The sequence below is a fragment of the Leucopleurus acutus genome, assembly GCF_964270905.1.
Source record: "Leucopleurus acutus genome assembly, chromosome: 1".
Lineage (NCBI taxonomy): Eukaryota > Metazoa > Chordata > Mammalia > Artiodactyla > Delphinidae > Leucopleurus > Leucopleurus acutus.
Genome location: NC_139142.1, coordinates 87,245,381 through 87,269,005, shown reverse-complemented (window position 1 = coordinate 87,269,005; position 23,625 = coordinate 87,245,381). Strand labels below are relative to the sequence as shown.

At 46.7% G+C, this 23,625-nt stretch overlaps 1 protein-coding gene across 1 annotated transcript in view; it reads right to left on the bottom strand.

Annotated features, from left to right (window-relative positions):
• Window positions 1-4,570: 4,570 nt before the first annotated feature.
• The window catches only part of SORD (sorbitol dehydrogenase), a 36,870-nt gene continuing 17,815 nt past the window's right edge, over window positions 4,571-23,625 (bottom strand). The window contains exons 4-9 of the mRNA XM_082845305.1: window positions 19,553-19,712; window positions 14,955-15,073; window positions 12,071-12,136; window positions 10,919-11,094; window positions 7,216-7,337; window positions 4,571-6,297 (exon numbers count right to left, since the gene is read on the bottom strand). Coding sequence (XP_082701431.1) covers window positions 6,132-6,297; window positions 7,216-7,337; window positions 10,919-11,094; window positions 12,071-12,136; window positions 14,955-15,073; window positions 19,553-19,712 — 809 coding nt within the window. The 3' untranslated portion in view covers window positions 4,571-6,131. The remainder of the gene's footprint in view (window positions 6,298-7,215; window positions 7,338-10,918; window positions 11,095-12,070; window positions 12,137-14,954; window positions 15,074-19,552; window positions 19,713-23,625) is intronic.

The window sequence follows — 23,625 nt, the reverse complement described above, 5'->3', positions numbered from 1 at the left end:
ATGGAGTAGATGGACAGCAGGGACGTACTGTATGGCACAGGGAACTATATTCAATATCTCTTTTTTTTTAGTAGTTTTTTTGGGACTTCCCTGGGGTCACAGTGGTTAAGAATCTGCCTGCCAATGCAGGGGATACGGGTTCGAGCCCTGGTCCGGGAAGACCCAACAAGCCACGGAGTAGCTAAGCCTGTGCGCCACAACTACTGAACCTGTGCTCTAGAGCCTGTAAGCCACAACTACTGAGCCCTTGTGCCACAACTACTGAAGCCCATGCACCTAGACCCCGTGCTCTGCAACAAGAGAAGCCACTGCAATGAGAAGCCCACGCACCCAATGAAGAGTAGCCCCCGTTTGCTGCAACTAGAGAAAGCCCGCACGCAGCAACGAAGACCCAAAGCAGCCCAAAATAAATTAAAATAAATAAAAAATTTTAAACCTTTAAAAATAATTTTTTAAATATTTATTTAATTTATTTATTTGGTTGTGCTGGGTCTTTGTTACGGCAGGCAGGCTCCTTAGTTGTGGTTCATGGGCTCCTTAGTGTGGAATGCTAACTCTTAGTTGCGGCATGCATGTGGGATCTAGTTCCCTGACCAGGGATCAAACCCGGGCCCCCTGCATTGGAAGCACAGAGTCTTAACCACTGCACCTCCAGGGAAGTCCCTCAATATCTTGTAATAACCTATAATGGAAAACAATCTGAAAAAGAATTTATATAAAACTGAATCACTTTGCTGTACACCTGGAACTAACACAACAATTGCAAATTAACTATACCTCAGTAAAAATAATGGTTGGACTTCCCTGGTGGTGCAGTGGTTAAGAATCCACCTGCCAATGCAGGGGACACAGGTTCAATCCCCCGTCCAGGAAGATCCCACGTGCCGCTGAGCAACCAAGCCCGTGCACCACAACTACTGAACCTGCTCTCTAGATCCCACAAGCCACAACTACTGAGCCTGCGTGCCACAACTACTGAAGCCCGCGTGCCTAGAGCCTGTGCTCCACAACAAGAGAAGCCACCACAATGAGAAGCCCGCACACCGCAACGAAGAGTAGCCCCCACTCGCCGCAACTAGAGAAAGCCCGCACACAGCAACGAAGACCCAGTGCAGCCAAAAAATAAAAAAAAATAAAAAAAAAAAGAGACCAACTCACTAAAAAAAACCCAAAAGTTAAAAAAAAAGACATATCAACCACGTGCAATGTGTCTGGATCCTGACTCAGGCAAACCAAGTGGAAAAGGTCTTTTTTTTTTTTTTAAATAACTAGGGAAAGTTGCACTTCGATTTATTGGGTGTTAGATGATTTGAAGAAATTGTTAATTTCATTAATGAGAATTGTGATGGTTAAAAAAGTCCTTGTCTGTTATGGGTGAAAATGGGAAAAAAAAGTAAGTAAAATATATTGCCATTTCTGATTATAAATACATGTACATGTTTTATATGTATAGAAATGCAGGGGGTGGGGAGTTGGAAGGAAGTACTCCAACTTATTAGCATCCTTGGAGAACACATATGGCTGGTTTTCTTTTTTTTTTACTTATCTGACTTTATTTTCTTATCAATGTACAACCTTGTGTGATAAGGGAAAGTTCAGTCACCGTCATCTCCTAGTGACTAGGGCACTGCAAACAGCTGACCCAAGGAGCCTCTTGGGATTCCTGCCAGGGAGGAGGAGCTGAGACAGGGCTGTGTGAGAGGTGCCCTGGACTGGAGAACCCAAGGGTGCCTGTAGCTGGCAGTCCAGTGCATACAGAGCTGTGAGGTCAGGGCAGGACCCACGGGACTTCAGCATCACCCACCTGAAGCCTGGAGCTGGCCCCAAGGGAGCTACTCCACCACTGTGCCTCAGTGGTGCTAGACCCAGAATAGGCCCACCTTTGGCCCAGGCCCACCTTCTTCCCACAGCTCCCTCCTCACTATGGATGAACTGCTGGGCTCCCCCACCCGCAGCCAGGCTGTGCCTCTGCTTGCAGTCCTACATGTACCACAGAAAGGCCAACTGGTGATCACACACAGGCAAGTCACTGATGGGGCCAGACCTCCCCAGGCCCAGCTCTGGGTGTGCAAACCCCCTGATGATCATACCTAAGAGCCCAGAGGACAGAGGCTTCTCTCCAACCCGTCACCCCCAAGAAGCTCCCACGGATGGTGAGATCCACTAAGAAACCTCTTGGCAGGAACACCTTGCATACATCCTGTACCACTTTCAGGTGCCCAAGGAAGGAACTCAGTATCTGACTCAGCCAAGGCTTTAAGAGAGGAAAGCCAGGAGTGAGAAGTGGAGGCCGTCGGAGTATTGATATGCTGCTTCACTACAGCAGTGGCTGCACCAGAGTACCTCTGGTGTCTTCGAGGCACTTCCCTTGGGTGATGAGCTCCTGGCCAAACCACTTCACTGCTGCCCTCCCTGAGCCCTCAAGGACCTCAGTGTGTGGAGGCAGACAGCGAAGTTGGAGACCTGCCTACTACCCAGGGATGTGGGTCCTATATTTTGGCTTCTGTACTCCAAACTCAGACTTAGATCATGTGCAGAGGACAGTTCTGGGAAAAGGCAAATATCCAATAAATCCTATCTGTCTCCCCCACTCCTAACCTCTGGCCCAACCAAGTTCCCATGGGCCTCCTTTGCTCTCCCAATGGGAGCAAAATAGGAACCAGGAAGGAAGAGGTAGGACTGTGCTACACAGAAATGAGACTGGGATGGCCTGAGGACCAGGGACTGGGGATCCAGAAGTGACTTCATATCAACATCCACTGTAGCCAAATGTGAATGGCAAGAGGAAGTGGCTGGAGCTGTGTCCCCTCTCTCCTTTGACATCTGTGGGGCAGCCTCCCCTCTGCCTGCAGGATTCTTCTTCCCAGCTCTCCACCCAAGCTGGGAGTGATGGCTGGGTGGGGTCCTCAGTACTGACTGCTGCCACACGTGAGTGACAGAGCACACAAAGGCCGGCAAAGCCACCCAAGCTTGTAGAGCTCGTGGGGAATTCATATTCTTGTTTCTGGAACTGATTCACTGAATCAACACTTACTGAACACTCAGTGGAGGTAGCAAGAGAACTGAATTATTGGGCTTCCTGCAGCCCCTTCCAAACAGTGGAGGGAACATTTCAACAAGGATGCAGAGGTGGGGGAGCCGCAGGGCCGGCTCAGTGCCACAGACTTGGGCCCTCTCACCACCTGGAGGACTTGCTGGCAGCTCACCCACACCACTCCCTCTTCCACCAACCATGCTCTCTGCCCGTGCTTGGGAAGCTGTGAAACATCACAGTAGGTTGAGAGCGTGGAGGGATTTGGAAATGGAGTGTTCCCTGAACTGCTGTTTTCAATCAGCCCATTCACTCTTTGTAATTGCCCTCATGGAGGTATCATGAAGCCCATTTAACAGGCCAGGGAGTGGAAGCTCCAAGACACTGACTTAGAAGATCCAATCACCATTGTGAAATCTGTCACATGTTTTTTGTCCTTGATAGCCCTACCTTTCCAGGAGTCCCCACTGCAACTCCTCTTTTTCAGGCTCAGTGGCTTCCTCGCTCCACCAAATCACAATCAGAGGGAGAGTGGCTACTTGTGAATTTAACATAGTGAGTCCACCTCCTTCAGGGGCATTTCTATTGGAAGACTTCCAATCTAGAAAGGGAAGAGTCTTTCTCATTCCACATTCAAGGAACTTTGGGCATCACTGAGCTGGAAAGAGTTTCAAGAAAAGGGAGCTGGCAAGTTTGGCCCTACCTAAACAGGACTCAGAGAAGGAAGCAGTGTGGCTCCTGAGTGTGTATTTGTGTTGTGTGTGGACTCAAGATCCCACCCTCCTCCAAAGATAACATGAGAAAAGAAAAGCAGTGTGTGACCTTGAGCAAGTTACTTGATTTCTCTATTTCCTTAGTGGTAAAATAATTATATTTGGCTTGCTGTGAGGATTAGAGATCATTAAAGTAAAATTTCAACAGTCAGTGAAAATTGTACTTGATGCAGAAAATGCATCACTCTCAAAAATCCCAGATGCTTCCTTTTGTGAAATGGGTAACCTAAGTGATTCCTCCCTAAACAGGGCCACAAATGGTGGCAGCAGTCGAGTACTACAAGCAGAATTTGTTACCCAAACCAATTTGAGGAATCCCAGGCACTGGTTACAGCCTTCCCTGGTCACAAGAAAACCAGAACCTCTTCAAACTCACCCTCCACCCCCGGCAGAAATGAGGGATTAGACTGTAGCCCAAGTCATGTCACAGCTACTATATCCTCATTCTTGACTAGTAATCTCAAAGTCACAAATGGCATGATGTGATTTGGATCCAAATCTTACCCAGGAAAACCCCATGATTAAAATAGACAAGGTTGGAACTATCATTCAAACGACAGAAAGGTACAAAGACCCTTAACTGGCTCTGAGAAGGGAAAAGGTTTTTCGCTCATAATGACTAGAACTAAACAGATTGTCTAATAATCATCAGTGAGCTTTGAGCCTAGGAGGGCATGCTAACCCTGTGGGGTGGGTAAGACAGATATACTGACCAAAACCTCCTGGGCTAGTCAGAAGCGTGATTTAAGGTCTCCCATGGGGATTCCCCGTGGCTGTCCTTATGTAGGCGCCTCCTGGTTGCCTAGTGACAAAGGAGCCTGCAGTGGCTGCCTCTGAATGTGCAGAAGAGTGGGGGTGTGGCGCGTTAGGAAGGCAATTCTTCACCTTGCAAAATAAGTCACATAGAATTCTCAAGAGTTGAAGAGGCAATTCTTCAAGCAGCGCTGAAAAGTTCCTTGTCTACTTCTACATTTGAGGGATCCAAGCTAGCTGTATCTCACATGGGATTTCAGTTTTATTTGCTTGGTTTTTAAATTATCCTAGAGTCCCTTATTCTTTTATCATCATACCAAATAGCACTTATGTCTAGAAGCACTGTATCCTAAAGTAAAACTGTTCACAACCTTTCATCCCCAACCCTGAGCTGCAGATTTTTGTGAAAATCAGGTTCTGGGCCAGTTAAGTCTTGATAAAGTTGCAAATGGTCTCTTCATAACTGAGCCCTCATCCCCCATCTGGCCACAGTCACAGTAGAACCAGGAACCCAATGGGCAGATTTCTCTCCTTACACAACTTCCAGGCACTCCAGGAAGAAGGGGAGTCCTGGCACCTACCTGCCAAGCTCTGCTCTACTTGCCGAACTTTGATCAGCACGAACAGGTCATTTTGGCTACAAGTTCTCCCAAATTCTCCCTACCTGCGTGTTTCTTTTTTAAAGTAATAATTTATTTATTTATTTATTTTGGCTGCACTGGGTCTCTGTTGCTGCACACGGGCTTTTCTCTAGTTGCGGTGAGTGGGGGCTACTCTTTGTTGCAGTGCATGGGCTTCTCATTGCAGTGGCTTCTCTTGTTGTGGAGCACGGGCTCTAGGCACATGGGCTTCAGTAGTTGCAGCACATGGGCTCAGTAGTTGTAGTTTGTGGGCTCTAGAGCACAGGCTCAGTAGTTGCGGTGCACGGGCTTAGTTGCTCTGCAGCATGTGGGATCTTCCCAGACCAGGGATTGAACCCATGTCCCCTACACTGGCAGGCGGATTCTTAACCACTGTGCTGCCAGGGAAGTCCCTCCCTACTTGTGGGTTTTTTGTTTTGTTTTGTTTTGTTTTTATTTATTTTTTGGCTGCGTTGGGTCTTCGCTGCTGTGCGCAGGCTTTCTCTAGTTGTGGAGAGTGGGGGCTACTCTTCATTGTGGTGCGCGGGCTTCTCATTGCGGTGGCTTCTCTTGTTGCGGAGCATGGGCTCTAGGTGCGTGGGCTTCAGTAGTTGTGGCATGCGGGCTCAATAGTTGTGGCTCGTGGGCTCTAGAGCGCAGGCTCAGTAGTTGCGGTGCACGGGCTTAGTTGCTCTGCAGCATGTGGGATCTTCCCGGACCAGGGCTTGAACCCCTGTCCCCTGCACTGGCAGGCAGATTCTTAACTAGTGCGCCACCAGGGAAGTCCCCCTACTTGTGTTTTTAAGGCACACCAACTCCTCTGTGTAAGCCTCTCTTTTTATAATGAATTATTTTAATTATTCTTACTACTCAAAAGAAACTTCCACCACTGCCCAGCCAACCACTCAACCCCAAGATGCTGAGAGTGGGGACAAGGACAGAGCCCAATTCATATCATGGATTCTGGTCCTTGGGGTCGCACTTGATCATGACTTTCAACCCCAATCCCTTTTTGGATGTTTCAAAGGCCTCCAGAGCTTTCTCCAGAGGAAACCGATGGGTTACCAACGGCTTTACATTCACAGACTTGGATGCAAGCATTGAAATCGCCATCGGCCACCTGGAAAAAATCACAAGCATCACACTCAACCTTCAGGAGGAAAGAAGGAGGTCCCCAAAACTACCCAGCACAAGATAAGTTTGGCCACATTTGTTTGTAGCTCTGTGGTTCTGCAAGGTCACTTCTACAGGCCAACAATGGAGAAAGGATCTTATGACTTATAATTCAGGAGTACAGAGTCTGTTCCCAAATGTCCCCTGTCCGTCTGCAATGTCTGCCATGAAGCCTAGAATTCCTTTGGCATGAAGGCATAAGGCATATGGAAGCCACTGTGAAAAGGCAGATAAGCCTCCAGTGGGGAAACCCAGGATGATCCAATCATACCCTTTAGCAGCTTGGCTTGGCAGAGTTTATTGGAAAACTAGCACTCTGCTGAGGGAATGGTTACAGACTCTAAAGATTGGAGAAAGGGCCACTGGTGGGGAAGGTGGTCCTGGACAGAGTGCCCCAGCAGGGGAGAGGATGGACCCACAGAACATGAGGTGGGATTTATGAAGACCCTCTCACTTCCCAGGGTGGGACCTGGGGATCTGGAGTGAGAACCAAGGAACTTGAGTTCTTGCGGTTGTCCTGTTTCTCTCCTTCTTCCCTTTAAAGGGGGAAAATGGAGATCTGGCCACTTAAAGAAATGGAAAAGAGAGGGCCTAGACAATGAGTGGCAGACACCCAAGAAGAGCATGTTTCAAAATCCCGCTCCCTCCCTCTTTCCCTACAGCCCTCTCAGCTCTGCCCTCCCATTCTTTAACCACAAGTGAGTGCTCTATCTTTGGATCCTTATCATAACACACGGATGTCAGTGTGGCTAGGGAGTGCCCCTCATGAATAAACAGGCAGAGACTCTTGGTCCCAGAGGCCACCTAGGGCCTTCCCTGGACTTGCTGGCCACTCGCCACCCTGGCTCACCCACAACATACTCACGTGTTGCAGTATCGAAACACACCCTTGATGTCCACCTCCCTGGTAGCTGCGTGCACTAGGGGCACACTGGTCATCTCAGAGCCCAGCCCCACAAGCACCAGCGTCCCACCAGATTGAGTGGCCTGAAGAAGAGGTAAGAACAAGAAAACCAAGAAGATGAGAAAACGCAGACCCCACTCACAGTAGCACTGTTGCCATACAAACAGGTAAGTATCCAAAAAGTTCAGAGTATGACTCTTTCTATACTGCTGGACTCTTCAGCATGTTAACCAAACTCAACAGAGCAGCAGAGTAGACAATGTCTCCTTTAAAGATCCTGAAACAATACACTTACCAGTGGAGGCACAGTGGGAGCATCTTCTGCTGTCCACAACATCCCAGGAAACAGCAAAGGTTCTCCAGAGAGCAATGAGAATCTCCCCTACAACCATCGCTGACCCTTCAGCAGCCACTGAGCATCTTTCAAATGTTTACTAATTCAGGGGGCATCTCTGGTGGCACAGTGGTTAAGAATCTGCCTGCCAATGCAGGGGACACGGGTTCGAGCCCTGGTCCGGGAAGATCCCACATGCCGCGGAGCAAATAAGCCCATGCGCCACAACTACTGAGCCTGTGATCTAGAGCCTGTGAGCCACAACTACTGAGCCCAAGTGCCACAACAACTGAAGCCCACGTGCCTAGAGCCCGTACTCCACAACAAGAGAAGCCACCGCAATGAGAAGCCCGCACACCGCAACGAAGAGTAGCCCCGTCTCGCCGCAACCAGAGAGAAGCGCGCATGAGACAACAAAGACGCAACGCAGCAAAAATAAAATAAATAATAATTAAGAAAAAAAAAAAAGCTTTACTAATTCAGTACCAGACGTTGGTGTCAGCCACTTCCTCCTCCAGAGTGCTCCCCACAAGACAGAGTGCCAAACCTCTAACGGACCACCTTCTTGGTTAAAAAAAAAACAACTACCAAGCACTATACCAATGGGGAGGGCTATAGGACTTCTGTGGTTTAAAAACTGCCTTATATGTGCACGCTGGCAATTAGAAATTTTTGTTCCAGAGACATTCTCCCAATGGTATCAGTCATAATGGATTCATCAGTTTCCTCTTTGAGTGGGCAGAGAGCAAAATTTTCCCCAACAATCTTCACATAACTTCACATGAGTGCTAGGCCTGCTCCAGAGATTTTGGGCGGTCATTGTGCTCGATGATGTGAGGGACAGAAAAATGGGCAATTCATTCATGCTAAGTTTTCATTACAGTTAACAGCAGAAAGCACTTACTGGGACCATTCTAAGTGCTGAGCAATGGAGCAGTAAGACAGCAAACATCACAGCTTCTACCTCCAAGGGGAAGGATACACCCTGGAGAGAGGGCTGTAGTGTGGAGGTGACTCCCAGCATTTGTACTTTTGAGCTCTGGGACCCTAGACGGTGCTCTGTCAGCCATGGGTTCCTCATGTGTGAGAACAGGACGATGCCTCCCCCTCAGCAGGGCTCTTAGGGGTGACAGTCACAGTGGCTGGCACTAGGATGGGTTCAACGTTTTTATTGAAGCACAGTCACTTACAAATCACCTGTGACATATAAACACTGTCAGTAAGGGGGAGGGTATCTCACAACTGAAAAACGTTGCTGTCCTCATTGGAAAAGTGTTGGGGGAGGTGTTCAGAATCGTGAGGGAGCCACAGAATACACTAAGAAATTTTCCAGGAAAACTGTTGCCCATTCAGCACTTCCTCTCCACCTGGTAAGGAGGAAGAGGAACCTCTTACAAACTGGTCATCCCAGGCTGCCAGGAGGCCAGTAGCTTATTGACCACAGGCAAAGGAAATCTCAGACCACTGTTTTGTTGTTGTGACTTCCACACCAAGGAGATGACATCAATTCTACCCTAAGCATTTGCTATGTCTCCTCACGAACATTATCTAGACATCACATGGCAGAAAGGTGACTCTCAGGTATGTCCATAAGGTGCCTCTGCCTAACCTGCCCCTTGGCAGAGTGAACTGTAGCATTCTACAGCACCTGTCATGCATGATGCTCCACTCCCCACTCAGGACAGGCACCGGCTTCAGGCTGGTGAAGGCCCTTGTGTCACATTTACCTCCACGCCCACCTCAGGTAGCCTGGCAACTGGGCCCCCACCATCAATAGTTGGAGATATCAACTTGTTCTCAGATGCCCTCCAGCCAGGGCACAAGAAGAAGGAAGAACTTGTACTAGGAAGCCATGTCTTTTACTGCCTCTCTCTTGAGTGGGGGTCACTGACCTGCTGACAACTTGAAAACAGTAGACACACCTTACTGGTCAAGCCCTCAAGGTGTCTGGCACAAAGCCAGGCACGAGGCAGGAACCCAAGACCTGCCATGGGTTGAACATAGCTCCACTGATCACACACACATCCATCGCCCTCTGGGTTTTGGTTTCTCTTTGCCCCTTCCCACGTGGTGACCACTGACTGTCTCGGACAGTGGAGCAGAGAGCTGGCTGATTCCAGCTGGAACAAGGTTAGGGCAAAAGTGGCACCTGCTCCTGCCTCTCCTGCTGCTTCCTTGGCCCCGGGTGCCATATGCATCTTGGTAGGAGGAGGGGAAGGCAGCTCTGCCTGGGTGTGCCAGGCTTAAGGGCCGTGCCACACAGCTCGAGGGATCAGGTTTTCCCAGAATGTCTTGCACGGTGGACAGTGCCCTTGTGTGTGACTGGCTGTGACTCAGAAGGAAGGAAGAAGCATGTGCTGCTGTGGGAAAGCAGTTTGGGAGACAGGGCAGGAGTGCCCAGCAGTGGCAGCTACCGATGCTCTCCCCAGCCCAGCCCCTCCCACCCTAGCACTGGTTCCTTGTCCCCTCTATCCCTTCCTCTCCAGAGGAGCCAGATGGAGTAAGGAAAGCCCAGGCACTGGAGCAGTGCGCTCAAGGTGAGTCACTGGGCCGCTCTCCTTGTAAAATGTGGAAAACGAGAACTCATTTTCAGGGCTATTATACAGATTAAGCATCATGTTTATAAAGCACACAGCAGAGGACACGGCCCACGGTAGAGCTTGGAATCTAGTTCTTATTCTTTTCTTCCTTCTTTTCCTCATACTTTGATTTCTCAATTTTATTCCTCCCTGCCCCTCCCCCTTCAACATCCCATAAATTACTGGTGGGTTGCTGAGGGGTAACTCAGGTATTGGCAGCTTATCTGTTCCTAATTCTGGGAAAGGACAGTAGTAGACAACCGTGATACTGAAATATCACCTCACCTTTGTGACTAGCTGAATTAACGACTGTTAGTTTGTATCAATGACTCAAAGACTACTGTTTTCCTCAATAAAGCAAGATAGGGATTTCCCACACTCAACTAAGGCATGCTTCCTTGTTCCTTCTGTTGATTTTTTTTTTACCAGGAGCACTATTTTCATGATCACAGATGTGATCATAACAGAAATCCCATCCTAAAGATATGGGTCACTTAACATCTTTCAAGGCCCATGTATATCTGTTACCTAGTTCGAAGTTCACAATAACCCAATGAAGGTGTTAGGGAAATGTCACTACCTCCACAAGAGAGATAAGAAAGCAGTTATCAAGGAATTACCTGGTGGGGGGAGGGGTGGTCAACACAGCAAATCACTGGAGAAGCTTGATCCTAGGAATCTTACTTGGTTCACTACCCTGGGCTGATTCCCTGAAGCTGCCTACCAGCTTAGCTACCCTTATTCCACTCACGTATATGCCCGCCTGGATGGAGGTCTCCACCCCTGTGCACTCGATGGTAACTTCTGGCTTGCACCCCAGCAGGCCTTCCACTTTATTGGCAATTTCCTGCGGGCTCTCGTTGGAGATCTGGAGGAGGAAATCAGCTCCAACTTCCTTGGCTTTAGACAACCGAGAGGCTGACAGATCTAAAGTTGAACAAAAGTTTCTTTCAAACTGAGAAACTGGATGGTGGATTAGGGAGAAAAAATGAAGGTGCAGATTCCAATGGCAAGGAAGCTCTGGTGTAGTGATGGTGTCGCTGAGCCCAACACACACACTCTCTAAACACACCCTCACACATAATCTCTTAGATAACTTCTCAAACATCCACAACCTTCTACAACCCCATACACCCCCATACATACCACACAGCTCTACACAGCTACACACATACTCTCTCACCTTTTCACACAAAACACGCAATGACACCCTTCTGCATCCCCACTCCCCTCATATATCCCCAACACCCCATACACCACACAACTCTACATGCTCACTCATACACTCTCACATATAACCTCTCCTCATACATACAAACACTCTCAGATACATTATACACACACACATTCTCTCTCACAGATACCTTCTCCACACACACACACCCTTCTATACCCCACACGCTTCCATCATACCATGCTGCTCCACACACACATACCCACATGTCCTGTCAGAGAACCTCTCCTCACACACACATGAGTGTCTCACTCATACCACATACCTCACACATAAACATCCTCTTATAAACACATCACATACCTCACTAACACCACATCACACACACACACCACACACACCCTCTGAGCTTGGTCAAACAACCCAAGGGCTGAAACTCTTCTTAGGACCAGGTGGGCAGTATAAGCATCTGAGGTCCACACATAAAGAGCCAGGTCCTCTTCTCTGCAGCAGCCACCCTCTCCCAGGAGCTTCAAAAGAGTCTCCTCCTCAGCCCTGACTTGGTCATCTCCTGGGTGGGCTTTTCAACCCTGGAACCCAGAAGAAAAGAGCAGGAGCCTCATTAGACACCCACTACACCAGGAAGGGAACAGGTCTCATGCCCCTGCTCCAAAACTGTAGGCCCAGCTGCTTCTATTCCAAGGAGATTTAAAAAGAAGAAAACCTTACCAGTCACCACCACTTGAGATGCACCCATTGCTTTGGCCACGAGCAAACTGACCAGTCCAATTGGCCCTAAATAAAGCAAGAAATAGGAGACATTTGTGAAATATCAAACACCAGCTCTCCCCCTTGTCTAGGCCATGGACAGGAACTGTATCTTTTGAGTACCTCTAGCATCTATCCCAGTGCCTAACATATAGTGAGACCTTAACAACTGTTTGTTGAATGCATGAGTAAATGAGTGCATGAGGGATTGTCCTCTACCTGGAATCTGCTCCCAGTGCTGGGCTCCTGTACTCTCTTTGACCCCCTACCTTCTTAGAACCCAACATGCCTCCCCAAGGTGAGACGTGTCCTTTCAGGTGCCCTCTGAGGACCACCTTGGAGGGTGTCCTAGGTTGACCCAGCTGCTCAGGCAGCTCCAGGATGTCCAGGTGCCTGAGAATCAGCCCAAAGACCACCTGCTTCCCCACTTTATAGGCACACTAGATGGTTTTAACACAAAAACCAGACCACAAATAAGGCTATGCAGAATATCTTTGAGGACTTGCTTTTCGGACACTCCCCTTGAGAATAATTTAGTGAGTTCGCCCAGAAAGCAAAACACTGAGAAATACCTGAAATAACCAACAAAGGGCTGATTAGTTAAGTAAACTACAGAAGGATACCAAACAGCTATTAAAAATTATGTGTCTAACTCTTTTACCTAATGACATAGAAAAATGTTCACAGTATATTAATTTTTTGAAAGAGTAGGTAAAATGAAGCATATTCAGGATGATCTCATGAATTAAACGAACAAAAACAGAAACCAAACTGAAATATTCTACACCAAAATGTTAACAGTGGTTCTCTCAGGCTGATGGGTTGTGTGAGTGCACATGCGTGCAGGTGTGGTATGTATGTGGTATGTATGATTTAACTTCTTTTTCTATAGCAAAAAAGTATTACTTATGCAGAGGTTTTTTTTAAAAAAATCTGTCACGTGAATCCTACAGTCTGCTGGCTCATTGAGGCAAATCTTCTATACCCATCACCCTGCTTAGGAAGCCCTGTAGTCACTTATTTGGCCCTGCCAAAGAAAATCAGTCACAAAGTGTATGAGGATTAACTCAAAATGGATTAATGACTTGAATATAAGACCTGAAACCATAAAACTCCTAGAAGAAAACATAGGCAGTAAGCTCCTTGACATCAGTCTTGAGTTTTTGGATTTGACACCAAAAGCAAAGGCAATAAAAGCAAAAATAAACAAGTGGGACTGTATCAAACTAAAAAGCTTCTGCACAGCAAAGGAAACATCAACAAAATGAAAAAGGCAACATGTTGAGTAGGAGAAAAATATTTGCAAATCATATATTTGATATGGGTTAATATCCAAAATATATATAAGAACTTGCACAACTCAATAGCAAAAAGCAATCTGATTGAAAATTGAGCAGAGGACATGACTAGACATTTTTCCAAAGAATATATACAGATTGCCAAAATAAACATGAAAGGATGCTTGACACCACTAATCAGAGAAATGTAAATCAATACCACAAAGAGATATCACTGTACACCTGTTAGCATGGCTATTATCAAAAAGACAACAAGTAACAATTATTGGTGAGGATGCAGAGAAAAGGAAACCCCTATGCACTGTTGGTGGGAATGTAAATTGGTACAGACACTACAGAAAACAGTGTGGAGATTCCTCAAAAATGATCCAGTAATTCTACTTCTATTCAGAAGTGGAATTTTATCCAAAGAAAATAAAAACTTACTCAAAATGTTATCTCCACCCCCATATTCACTGCAGCATTATTTACAATAGCCCAGACATGGAAGCCACCTAAGTGTTCACCAATGGATGAATAGGCAGAGAAAATGTGGTGTGTGTGTGTTTGTGTGTGTGTGTGTGTATAAAATATTCCATAGATATGAAGAATAGATATGGAGCTGAGCTCATAGATATGGAGAATAGATTGATTGCCAGAGGTGGTGGTGGCAGCAGTGAAATGGATGAAGAGGGTCAAAAGGTACAAACTTCCAGTTATAAAATACATAAGTCCTGGTTATCTAATGTACAGCATGGTGACTATAGTTAATACTGTATTGCATATATGAAAGTTGCTAAGAGAATAGATCTTAAAAGTTCTTATCATAAGAAAAAAATTTTATAACTGTGTGATGACATGTTAGCTAGATTTACTGTGGTGATCATTTTGCAATATATACAAATATCAAATCATTATGTTGTACACCTGAAACTAATATAATGTTATACGTCAGTTATACCTCCATAAAAAAATAAAAGTGTATGAGGAATACCAGATCACACCCACAAGGAGTGAAGCATGTTGTTTGGGTCACCAGAAGCAGTTAGAAGCCTAGATGATTCAGTCTGAGGCTGCTAGGCTTGTTCAAGCGACTGGAAGCAGGGGAGGAAGAAGGCAGCTAGCTGCAAGCCAATGTGGGCAGAGTGCTGACTCACAGTGGACTGGACCCCACTCCTTCTGCTGGTCATAAGCATGGGCCGCCTCATTCTGGAAGGACCAGGAGACCAGTTCTCCAGGATGATTTGAAAGTCCAAAAGTTGCCCTTCCCTTTACTACCAAAAATATTTCCCTAGTTTCCTGTCAAGGGTTGAAAAATAATCCCAAATTGCATTCTTTAAGTGAACAAAAGGGTTATGTTGCCTAGGAAATAACATTGGTTACTACCATGCCTGCAGATATTTATCTAGCAAAGTGCGTGTCATTGAAGGAATGGGACACTGTGATCCTCCCTAACCCGGAAAGATTCTATGACCAATTTCAGCCCTTGGAGGGAGAATGAAATGGGCAGAGGGATCCCCACATTCCCCTTTAATGAACTCACAACCAGGGTGTCATCTGTTTCTTACCAGCTCCGCACACAAAGACCTTGTGCCCCAGGGTGACTCCAGCTCGCCGGCAGGCATGGATCCCCACAGACAGTGGCTCAATCAGGGCCCCTTCCTCAAAGGTGACATTGTCAGGAAGTCTGAGGAGTCATTCAACATACTTAGTTAGTCCCTCTGGGTTAACAGCAATAACAATAGCTAATATTTATTGAGCTTTAATTTATGTGCTGGGCAATGTGCTAAGCAATTTATATACATTCACTCATGTAAATCCTCAGAATAGTTCTGTGGTAGATATTATTATTCCCATTTTACAGACGAGGAAACCAAGCCTTGGAGGATTAAATGACTTGCTCCAAAAATTCAAAACCAGTGAGTACTGAGAGGCTTAAAGGGTTTGAACTGGAGGCCAGATATGTCTGACTCCAGAGCCCATATCATACTGCTCCCCCCTGAAAATGCTATCCAAGATAAAGTGTGGTGTGGCTGTCATTCATAAATGAAAAGTTCATTTCACAAGGGTTTAACTTAACACCATTCCAGCATTTCATCTGCTTCTCAAATTTATAACCTTTCTGGTTTCGTTTAAGCAAACAATCCAGACTATCAGCAGCTTTGCAAAACAGTGATTAGAAGCTGACTTCACCCTGTACGTTGTCTCCCATAGTACACACTTCAGAAGAACCATATCTGATAGCAGCAGCTGCCTGGCTGTCCCTAGATTGGTTAAGCAGATTAAATGCTGTGTTACCTTTGCCACTGGGTTCTTGGTTTTCACTTCCCTGTCCACTGGCACCTTGACCCTCTTAACCATCCCACTGATGAAGGCAGCAAATATTTGCATAATGCTTTACAGATTTAGAGAGCTTTCTCCTCCATATCTCATTTAATCATCACCATGAACTTGTCAGGCAGGAAGGGCAGGCTTTGTTGTTGGTGGTGGGTTTTTTTTTTTTTTTTTTTTTGGCCACAAGGCTTGCAGAATCGTAGTTCCCAGACCAGGGATTGAACCCAGGCCCTTGGCAGTGAAAGTCCAGAGTCCTAACCACTGGACTACCAGGGAATTCCCGGACAGGCTTTGTTTTAACCTTTATTCTACAGAAGCAGAACTGAAGCTGAAGACATTGAGCGACCTGCCCAAGGTTACAAGGCTAGTGAGCAGAAGAGCAAGACTTAAACCCAGATCTCCTGATTCCATATCCTCTGCCTGTCCCGCATCAGCTGCCTCTCGGTACAAGCAGCTCCGTAGTTAATATCTAACTTCTGCTACCTCCCCACTGCCCAGTATTTATTCAGTACATCCACAACCTCCACATGCAAGAACGTGAAAACCCTCAAGTTCCAAAAAGAGAAAAAAGTGGCAGCCAAACCATGTGCTGATCCCCATGATCCTTCTGTTCCTGATCCTCCACAGAATAAATAACAAGGCCTGCATTCGGCCTGACTGGTGCCCACCACCCCTTTTATCTCCCCTCCCCTCTGCTTCTCTCATTTCCCACACGCCAATCCACTCTCTTGCTCTGACTGTTGTCGTCATCCCTTCTACCCACCAAACCTACCCCATCAATTCCAAATAAGGGGGAAGAGTTTGAAGTGAAATAATGAAGATTCCCAAACTCTCTCAAGGACCCCCAGTCACACACACTCTCTCCAACAGCCCTGCCTCTTCACATTTGGGCCTCCCCCAAAGCTGGTGCTGGGGCTAAACAGAGGGTGGCCTGTGGTCAGGAACTGTGTGCTCCTCTCATCTTCTGCTCTGACTTCCCTTTGGAATAAGAATACCAGGGAGAAATGGGATTGGGGATGGTGATGAGAGAGGATTGTTACGTGGGAGATTATTCCACTGATTAGGCAGATGCTGCCTTATCACACATGCAGCCGTTGCCAGAGTCCTGGGGTCCAGCCCTTTTGCCACTGACCTGGGGAGAGTTACTGGGTCCTCCTTCCCCAACCTTGTTCAGTGGAGGTTAAGGGAAAGGGGATGAGTTTCTTCCCGGCCCTAATTGTTCATGATTTTATAAACACCAGAAAATGACAAAGCAACTTGGTGGTTTTCACAATGGGATCCAGGAAATAGGAAAAAGGGTTAAAGAATGATCAAGGGCTTCCCTGGTGGCACAGTGGTTGAGAGTCCACCTGCCGATGCAGGGGACATGGGTTCGTGCCCCGGTCCGAGAAGATCCCACATGTCATGGAGCGGCTGGGCCTGTGAGCCATGGCCGCTGAGCCTGTGCTCCGCAACGGGAGAGAGGCCCGCGTACCACAAAAAAAAAAAAAAAAAAAAAAAAAAAGAATGATCAAGAAGCCAAGGGGGAAGAAGGAAGACAGAAAGAAAATAAGGTGGGTCGGAAAATAAAGAAGGTGTGGCAGTGTACAAATCTGCACGAAGAGAAACCAGAGAGAAGGGTGTAGATCCAGGGCTGGGCTGAGGACATAGATACAAAGTACCCCAGGAGAAGAGGAAAGGTAGGGGTCGCATGTCCCCTAGAGGCCCTCCACAGCCCTCCCCTTGCCATTGCCAACCAGAACACTTCCTCCCACACCATTCCCTGCAAACCACTTGCGCCCCCGCCCCCCGACCCCGATTCCCAGTGCAAGGCTCCTTTTCAGGCCTATCCCGGTAACATCCACCAGATACAAGGCCATAGCTATGACACATCATGGTACTGTTTACTGAGCTCCTCTTCAGTGCCAGGCATCGTGCTGAGTACTCGATATGCTTTTCCCACTGAATCACATCACTAATTCTACGCATTTCATCATGGCGATGCTATTATTTCCATTGCACAGGAGACGGAGGTTACAAAGTTTAAGTATCTTGTTCAAGGTCACACAGTTGGCAAATGGGAGAGACCAGTGGTTAGTCTCAAGTTTTACCGCCATGCTCTTCTGCCTTCCACGAAACACTTGTTTGCCACTTTGAGTTGGAAAGGACCCAGAAAAAGTGGGAAGATTCAAGAACCACTTGCCCAAAGGTGGACTCTGCGTAGGTAAACTGCTCACTCCTAGAGTGCTGACTTAAACTCATCACGAGGTCCCTGGCCTGTGACTCCTCTCAAGGCTTCCAGTAGACACTAGAAAACTCAGATCTGTCAGACTGCCCCTGTGACTGGCACCTGGACTTCAAAGACAAGCCCCATCCTAGCCAAAAGAGTCACTGCCGGGGCCAGGCTGGGGTAGGAGGAAAATGTGCCTGGTCGGTTCAGAAGGAAAGCAGCATCCCAGAGCTCCATGGGCTGGGGCCCATGCAGAAGGTATAGCCCTCTGCTTCTGCCAGACACAACTTCCCCAAATCACTTTGAGAGTTGAGGTAGGGTAGTGAGCACAGGGCAGGAGCTTGAGAATCACAGCCACCCCAGCTTGACTCCTGGTTCTGTTCTGTGTTCAAGCCAATTAGCCAGTTAGCCTTCTCCTGCCTCTGCTGACTCTCACACAATACCGTAATACTGGTGCCCACCTCGCCATTACAGTTATGAAAGTTAAATAAGACACGCAAAGCACTTATTAGCACAAGACCAGGCACGTAGTAACAATAATTGTGGGGACATCCCTGGTGGCACAGTGGTTAGGAATCCATCTGCCAATGCAGGGGACAAGGGTTCGAGCCCTGGTCCGGGAAGATCCCACATGCCGCAGAACAACTAAGTCCGTGTGCCACAACTACTGAGCCTGCGTGCCACAACTACTGAAGCCCATGCGCCTAGAGCCAGTGCTCCACAACAAGAGAAGCCACCACAATGAGAAGCCCATGCACTGCAACGAAGAGTGGTTCCCGCTCGACACAACTAGAGAAAGCCCACGCACAGCAACGAAGATCCAACGCAACCAAAAATAAATAAAAAAACAAACAATAATTGTGACTTTATGTGCATTGCCTTATTTAATCTCCAAGTGATTAAAAGAGACTGAAGCAGGGCTTCCCTGGTGGCGCAGTGGTTGAGAGTCCACCTGCCGATGCAGGGGACACAGGTTCATGCCCCAGTCCGGGGGAAGATCCCACATGCCGCGGAGTGGCTGGGCCCGTGAGCCATGGCCGCTGAGCCTGTGCGTCCAGAGCCTGTGCTCTGCAACGGGAGAGGCCACAACATTGAGAGGGGCCCGCATACCGCAAAAAAAAAAAAAAAAAGAGACTGAAGCAGAAGAAGGTTAAGTCATTTCCTCAAAGTCACTCACTAGGAGGCAGTGGATCCAGGGTCCCAAAGCTCAAATTGCCCTGGCTCCACGCCACAGTAAATCCTAGTTGTTGCCGAGGTTTCTACTGTTACAAGATCTCTTTCTCGTCGCTGCAGTGGAAACCAATAATGGAGGACAACTACAATAAACTATCTCCAAGATGGCTGGAGAGGAGTGAGTGATTTCAGCAATGGTTTTCTATTATGGCTCTAGGTGAGGGAAAGTTAGAGTGAAAGACTAAAAAGCAAGCACTGTGAGTCAGTCTTAGCCCTAGTCAGGCTACCCTCCCTCAATGCCTCCAAGAAGGGCAGGCCTGCCAAGGGATGCCTCATGTTTAGAATTACGAGCTAAAAAGAATGAAGAAACCACTATAGGAAACTAGAAGAGCACCAAACAAACATTGGAGAAGAGGTCCCAGGTGGCACAGCTGGGCCATGGGCACTAACTTGTAGCAGAAGTTAGCATTGTGCTTGTAGAACCGGCAGAGGTTCCCGTCATCAGGGGGCGTGGCACAGAAGAAGATGGTTGGTGACAGATTGTATCGGCCAATCTTGCAGAATTCATCAGCTTCTCGGGGAGCACCAGGCTCGATGGCAACACGATCACCTGGGGGAAAAAAACACACAGGCAGGGGCACAGGCAGATGCTGTGAAGAGACACGTGCTCATGGACAGATGCCAGCAGGGGAATCTGGCCGAATGAGCCTCCCTCCCCACTGGGGACCCAGGGTACGCCAGGCAAGCCCAGCCCATTAGTGCCTGCAAAGGAAATACCAAACGCAGCACATACACTCTGGAAGAAAATGACCAGTCCGCCTCTTCACAGGCTAGTTTGGCCTGCCTGCTCTTTTATTGGCTCATGGAACAAGCCAACTTGCCCCTCCAGCTCCACAGCCACCTCCCAGCTTGGGAAACACACAACCAGTCCCATCAAGCCAGGTTTAGTTCCCATTTCAAACTGCTGTGAAAGAGGTGGCTAGTGTGTGGAATTTGCAGGCATTTTTTTCTTCACCTGTTTTGATAATATGCTGAAGGGAGTCATAATGATGGCATGTTTTATGTTCAGTCTCCTAGACAATAACTGATTCCTGGTTAGCAGAACCACTAAGGCAAATGACCCACAGAGGCCTCAGACTCGGGTACAGCAGAGTAACTTTCAGGTTTGTGAATGGCCAGCTCTATTGTACTTCTATTCTGTGTCTCACTACGCCCACTTGGAAACCCAGCTTTAGAATTGGCTCTTGCATCTTCTTAGTATGAAAATTTTCAAATGTACAGCAAAGTTGAAAGAACTGTATGGTGAGCACCCAGATGTTCTCAACTTGGTTTCTTCAATTAACATTTAGCTACAAATTAATCTGAAACTTAACCTTCAAGGTAACTGGGACAATATGCTTGTAGAAGTGTTTGCTCCCCTTTGCTTTTATCATCATCAGTGTACCTCCTTAATCCCTTCTAGCCTGATTCACTTATCTTGTTATGAGAATAATGTGTAACTTTGTGGCTGAAGACTTGCAAAGAATGAAGATAACGAGAAATTTTATTCTCAAAATAGTGACATATTACCTGCAACCACAGATTCAATATCAGCCCTGCGAATAAAGATCCTTGGTACTTAAAAAAAAAAAAAATTAGCTACATTCACTTTATCACATATCCATCCCATCTATCCATCTCTCTTCCATCCATCAATTCATCTTCTTTTCTAATGCATTTCAAAGTAGGTTGCACACATGGGTACACATCACTCAGCTTCCTATCATTATACTTCAGCTTGCATATCATTAGACTTCAAAACTTGTTTATGGTTCCTTATTAAGGTAAAGTTTAGATGCTGACAAAATGCACAAATATTAAGTAGATCATTAGACGAAGCTGATAAAGGCATTCACTTGTGTAATGTAAACTCCCATCAAGACAAAGAACATTAACACTACCTCACAAATTTCATTCCTTCTAGTCCCTTCCCAGCCAATCCCCAGCCCACCCCAGAGGGCGTACTAACAGAGTTAGGGCCCACCTGTGCCTGAGGACTGTGTTAGGAGCCTGAGAAGAACCTGTGAGAGGTCTGCCCTTCACCAAGCAGAGACATGTTAAGCTATTTTTATAAGTCTTTTGTGTTCAAAGGACTTACTGGATAGTGTAGTCCTGGTATGTAGTAAGTACACATTAAAAGTACCAGTAGTGATGGTGATTGTAGTAGTAGTAATATATAGTAGCATTAATAACAATCTTTATTGAATTTATCATTGTTATAATTATCTGAGCTGGTACTATCACAGAGGAAATTCAAACAGTAAGATAAAAAGGCAGGAGGATGTGACCAAGATGGCAGAGTAAGAAGAACCTAAGCTCACCTTCTCCCATAGGCACACCAAAATTACATTTACAGAGTAACTATCAATGAGAACTAGCAGAAAAGATTTTCCACAACTAAAGATATGAAGAAGGAGCTACAACAGATGGGTAGGAGGGGCAGAGATACAGTATAGTCAAGACCCACACCTCTGGGTAGGCAATCCACAAACAGGAGAATAATTACAAATGCAGAGGTTCTCCTCCAAGAGAATCCAAGGTCAGAGCCCCACATCGGGCTCCCCAGCCCAGGGGTCATACACTGGGAAGACGAATCCCCAAAACATCTGCTTTGATGGCCAACAAGACTTTTGTACAAGAGAGCCAGAGGGGGCTGTAGGAAACAGAGACTTCACTATTAAAGGGCACTCACAAAATCTCACACACTGAGACCCAGCACAGAAGCAGTAATTTTTTTTTTTTTTTTGTGGTACGCGGGCCTCTCACTGTTGTGGCCTCTCCCGTTGCGGAGCACAGGCTCCGGACGTGCAGGCTCAGCGGCCATGGCTCACAGGCCCAGGTGCTCCGCGGCATGTGGGATCTTCCTGGACCGGGGCACGAACCCATGTCCCCTGCATCGGCAGGCGGACTCTCAACCGCTGCGCCACCAGGGAAGCCCAGAGGCAGTAATTTAAAAGGCAGCTGGGTCAGAACCACTTGCTAATCTTGGAGAGCTTCCCAGAGAGGCAGGAGGTAAATGGGACTCCTTCTGGGAGCATAGGTGGTGGCGGCAGCAATTTGGGGGAGCCTGTTCTACCACAAGAACACTGGTGCTAACAAGTGCCATTTTGGAGTTCTCCCTCTTGCCTATTAGTGCAAAGGGCTTACGTACCCACCAACCAGTCAGAACCAGTCCCAGGACCCCACAGGCTGCACAGCCAGCCATGCCAGGACTCAGCCTCAGCTACCAGTGGCTGGCAGCCTCGGCACAAAGCAGGGCATGGCTGCCAACTAGGCCAGGAACCAGACCCACCAACCCACAGTAGTCAGCATGCCACAACAGAAGGCCCCATGCTGCCCACAAAGGTGACACCCCTCTGGTGACCAGAGGGAGCGTGCTGCTGGCCCCACAGTATATCTCCTACATCAGTCTAATTCTCTAAGATTGGGAAATGAAACTGATCTAACTAATGTATAGGAATAAAAACAGAATTGGGCAAAATGAGGCGATAGAAGATTATGTTCTAAACAAAGGAACAAGATAAAACCTCAGAAGAACTAAGTGAAGTGGAGATAAGCATCTACCCAATAAAGAGTTAGCTCAAGGTAATGATCATAAAGTTGCTCAATGAACTTGGGAGACGAATGGATGAACACAGTGAGAAGTTTAACAAAGAGTTAGAAAATATAAAGAAGAACCAAACAGAGCTGAAGAATACAATAACTGAAATTAAAAATAAATACACTAGAGACTCTGGTGGGGCTAATGGCGGACTCTGGGAGGGCTCACGCCAAGGAGTACTTTCCAGAACTTCTGCTGCCAGTGTCCTTGTCCCCGCGGTGAGCCACAGCCGCCCCCTGCCTCTGCAGGAGACTCTCCAACACTAGCAGGGTAATATGGAAAATCAAAAACTGTGCTGTACCCCTACAATCTTCCCTTGAGCTCCCTTCCAAATTTCCTTATAATAGTTTTAGAAGATTTGCCTTTCTGAATAAAGTTATTTACTACTCCATCTGACTTTTATTTTCATGTAGGATACGAGGTGGAAGTATACATCACTGAGTTGGGACTTTTCTTATTTTTAATATAAGAATTGAATGCTATAAACTTCCCCCAGACACTACTTTAGTCACATCCCACAACTGTCATTGTTTTTTTATTATCTTTAATTTCAAAAAAATTTCTTTTAGTTTACTTAGTGACTTCTTCTTAGACATGTGGTTTATTTAGATGAGTGTCATTTAACTTCCACATATTTGGGAGTTTTCCAGATATCCTTCTGTTATTGATTTCTAGTTTAATTCCATTATGATCAGAAAATGTATTTTGTATGACTTAAATTCTTCTAAATTTGTTGAGGTTTTATTTCCCAAAACATGTTCTATCATGGTGAATGTTCTATGTGTACTTGAAAAAAAATGTGCATTCTGTTGCTTTTAGGTGGTATGTTCTAAAAATGGCAATTAGGTCAAGTTGACTTTAGTATTATTCAGGTGTTCCGTAT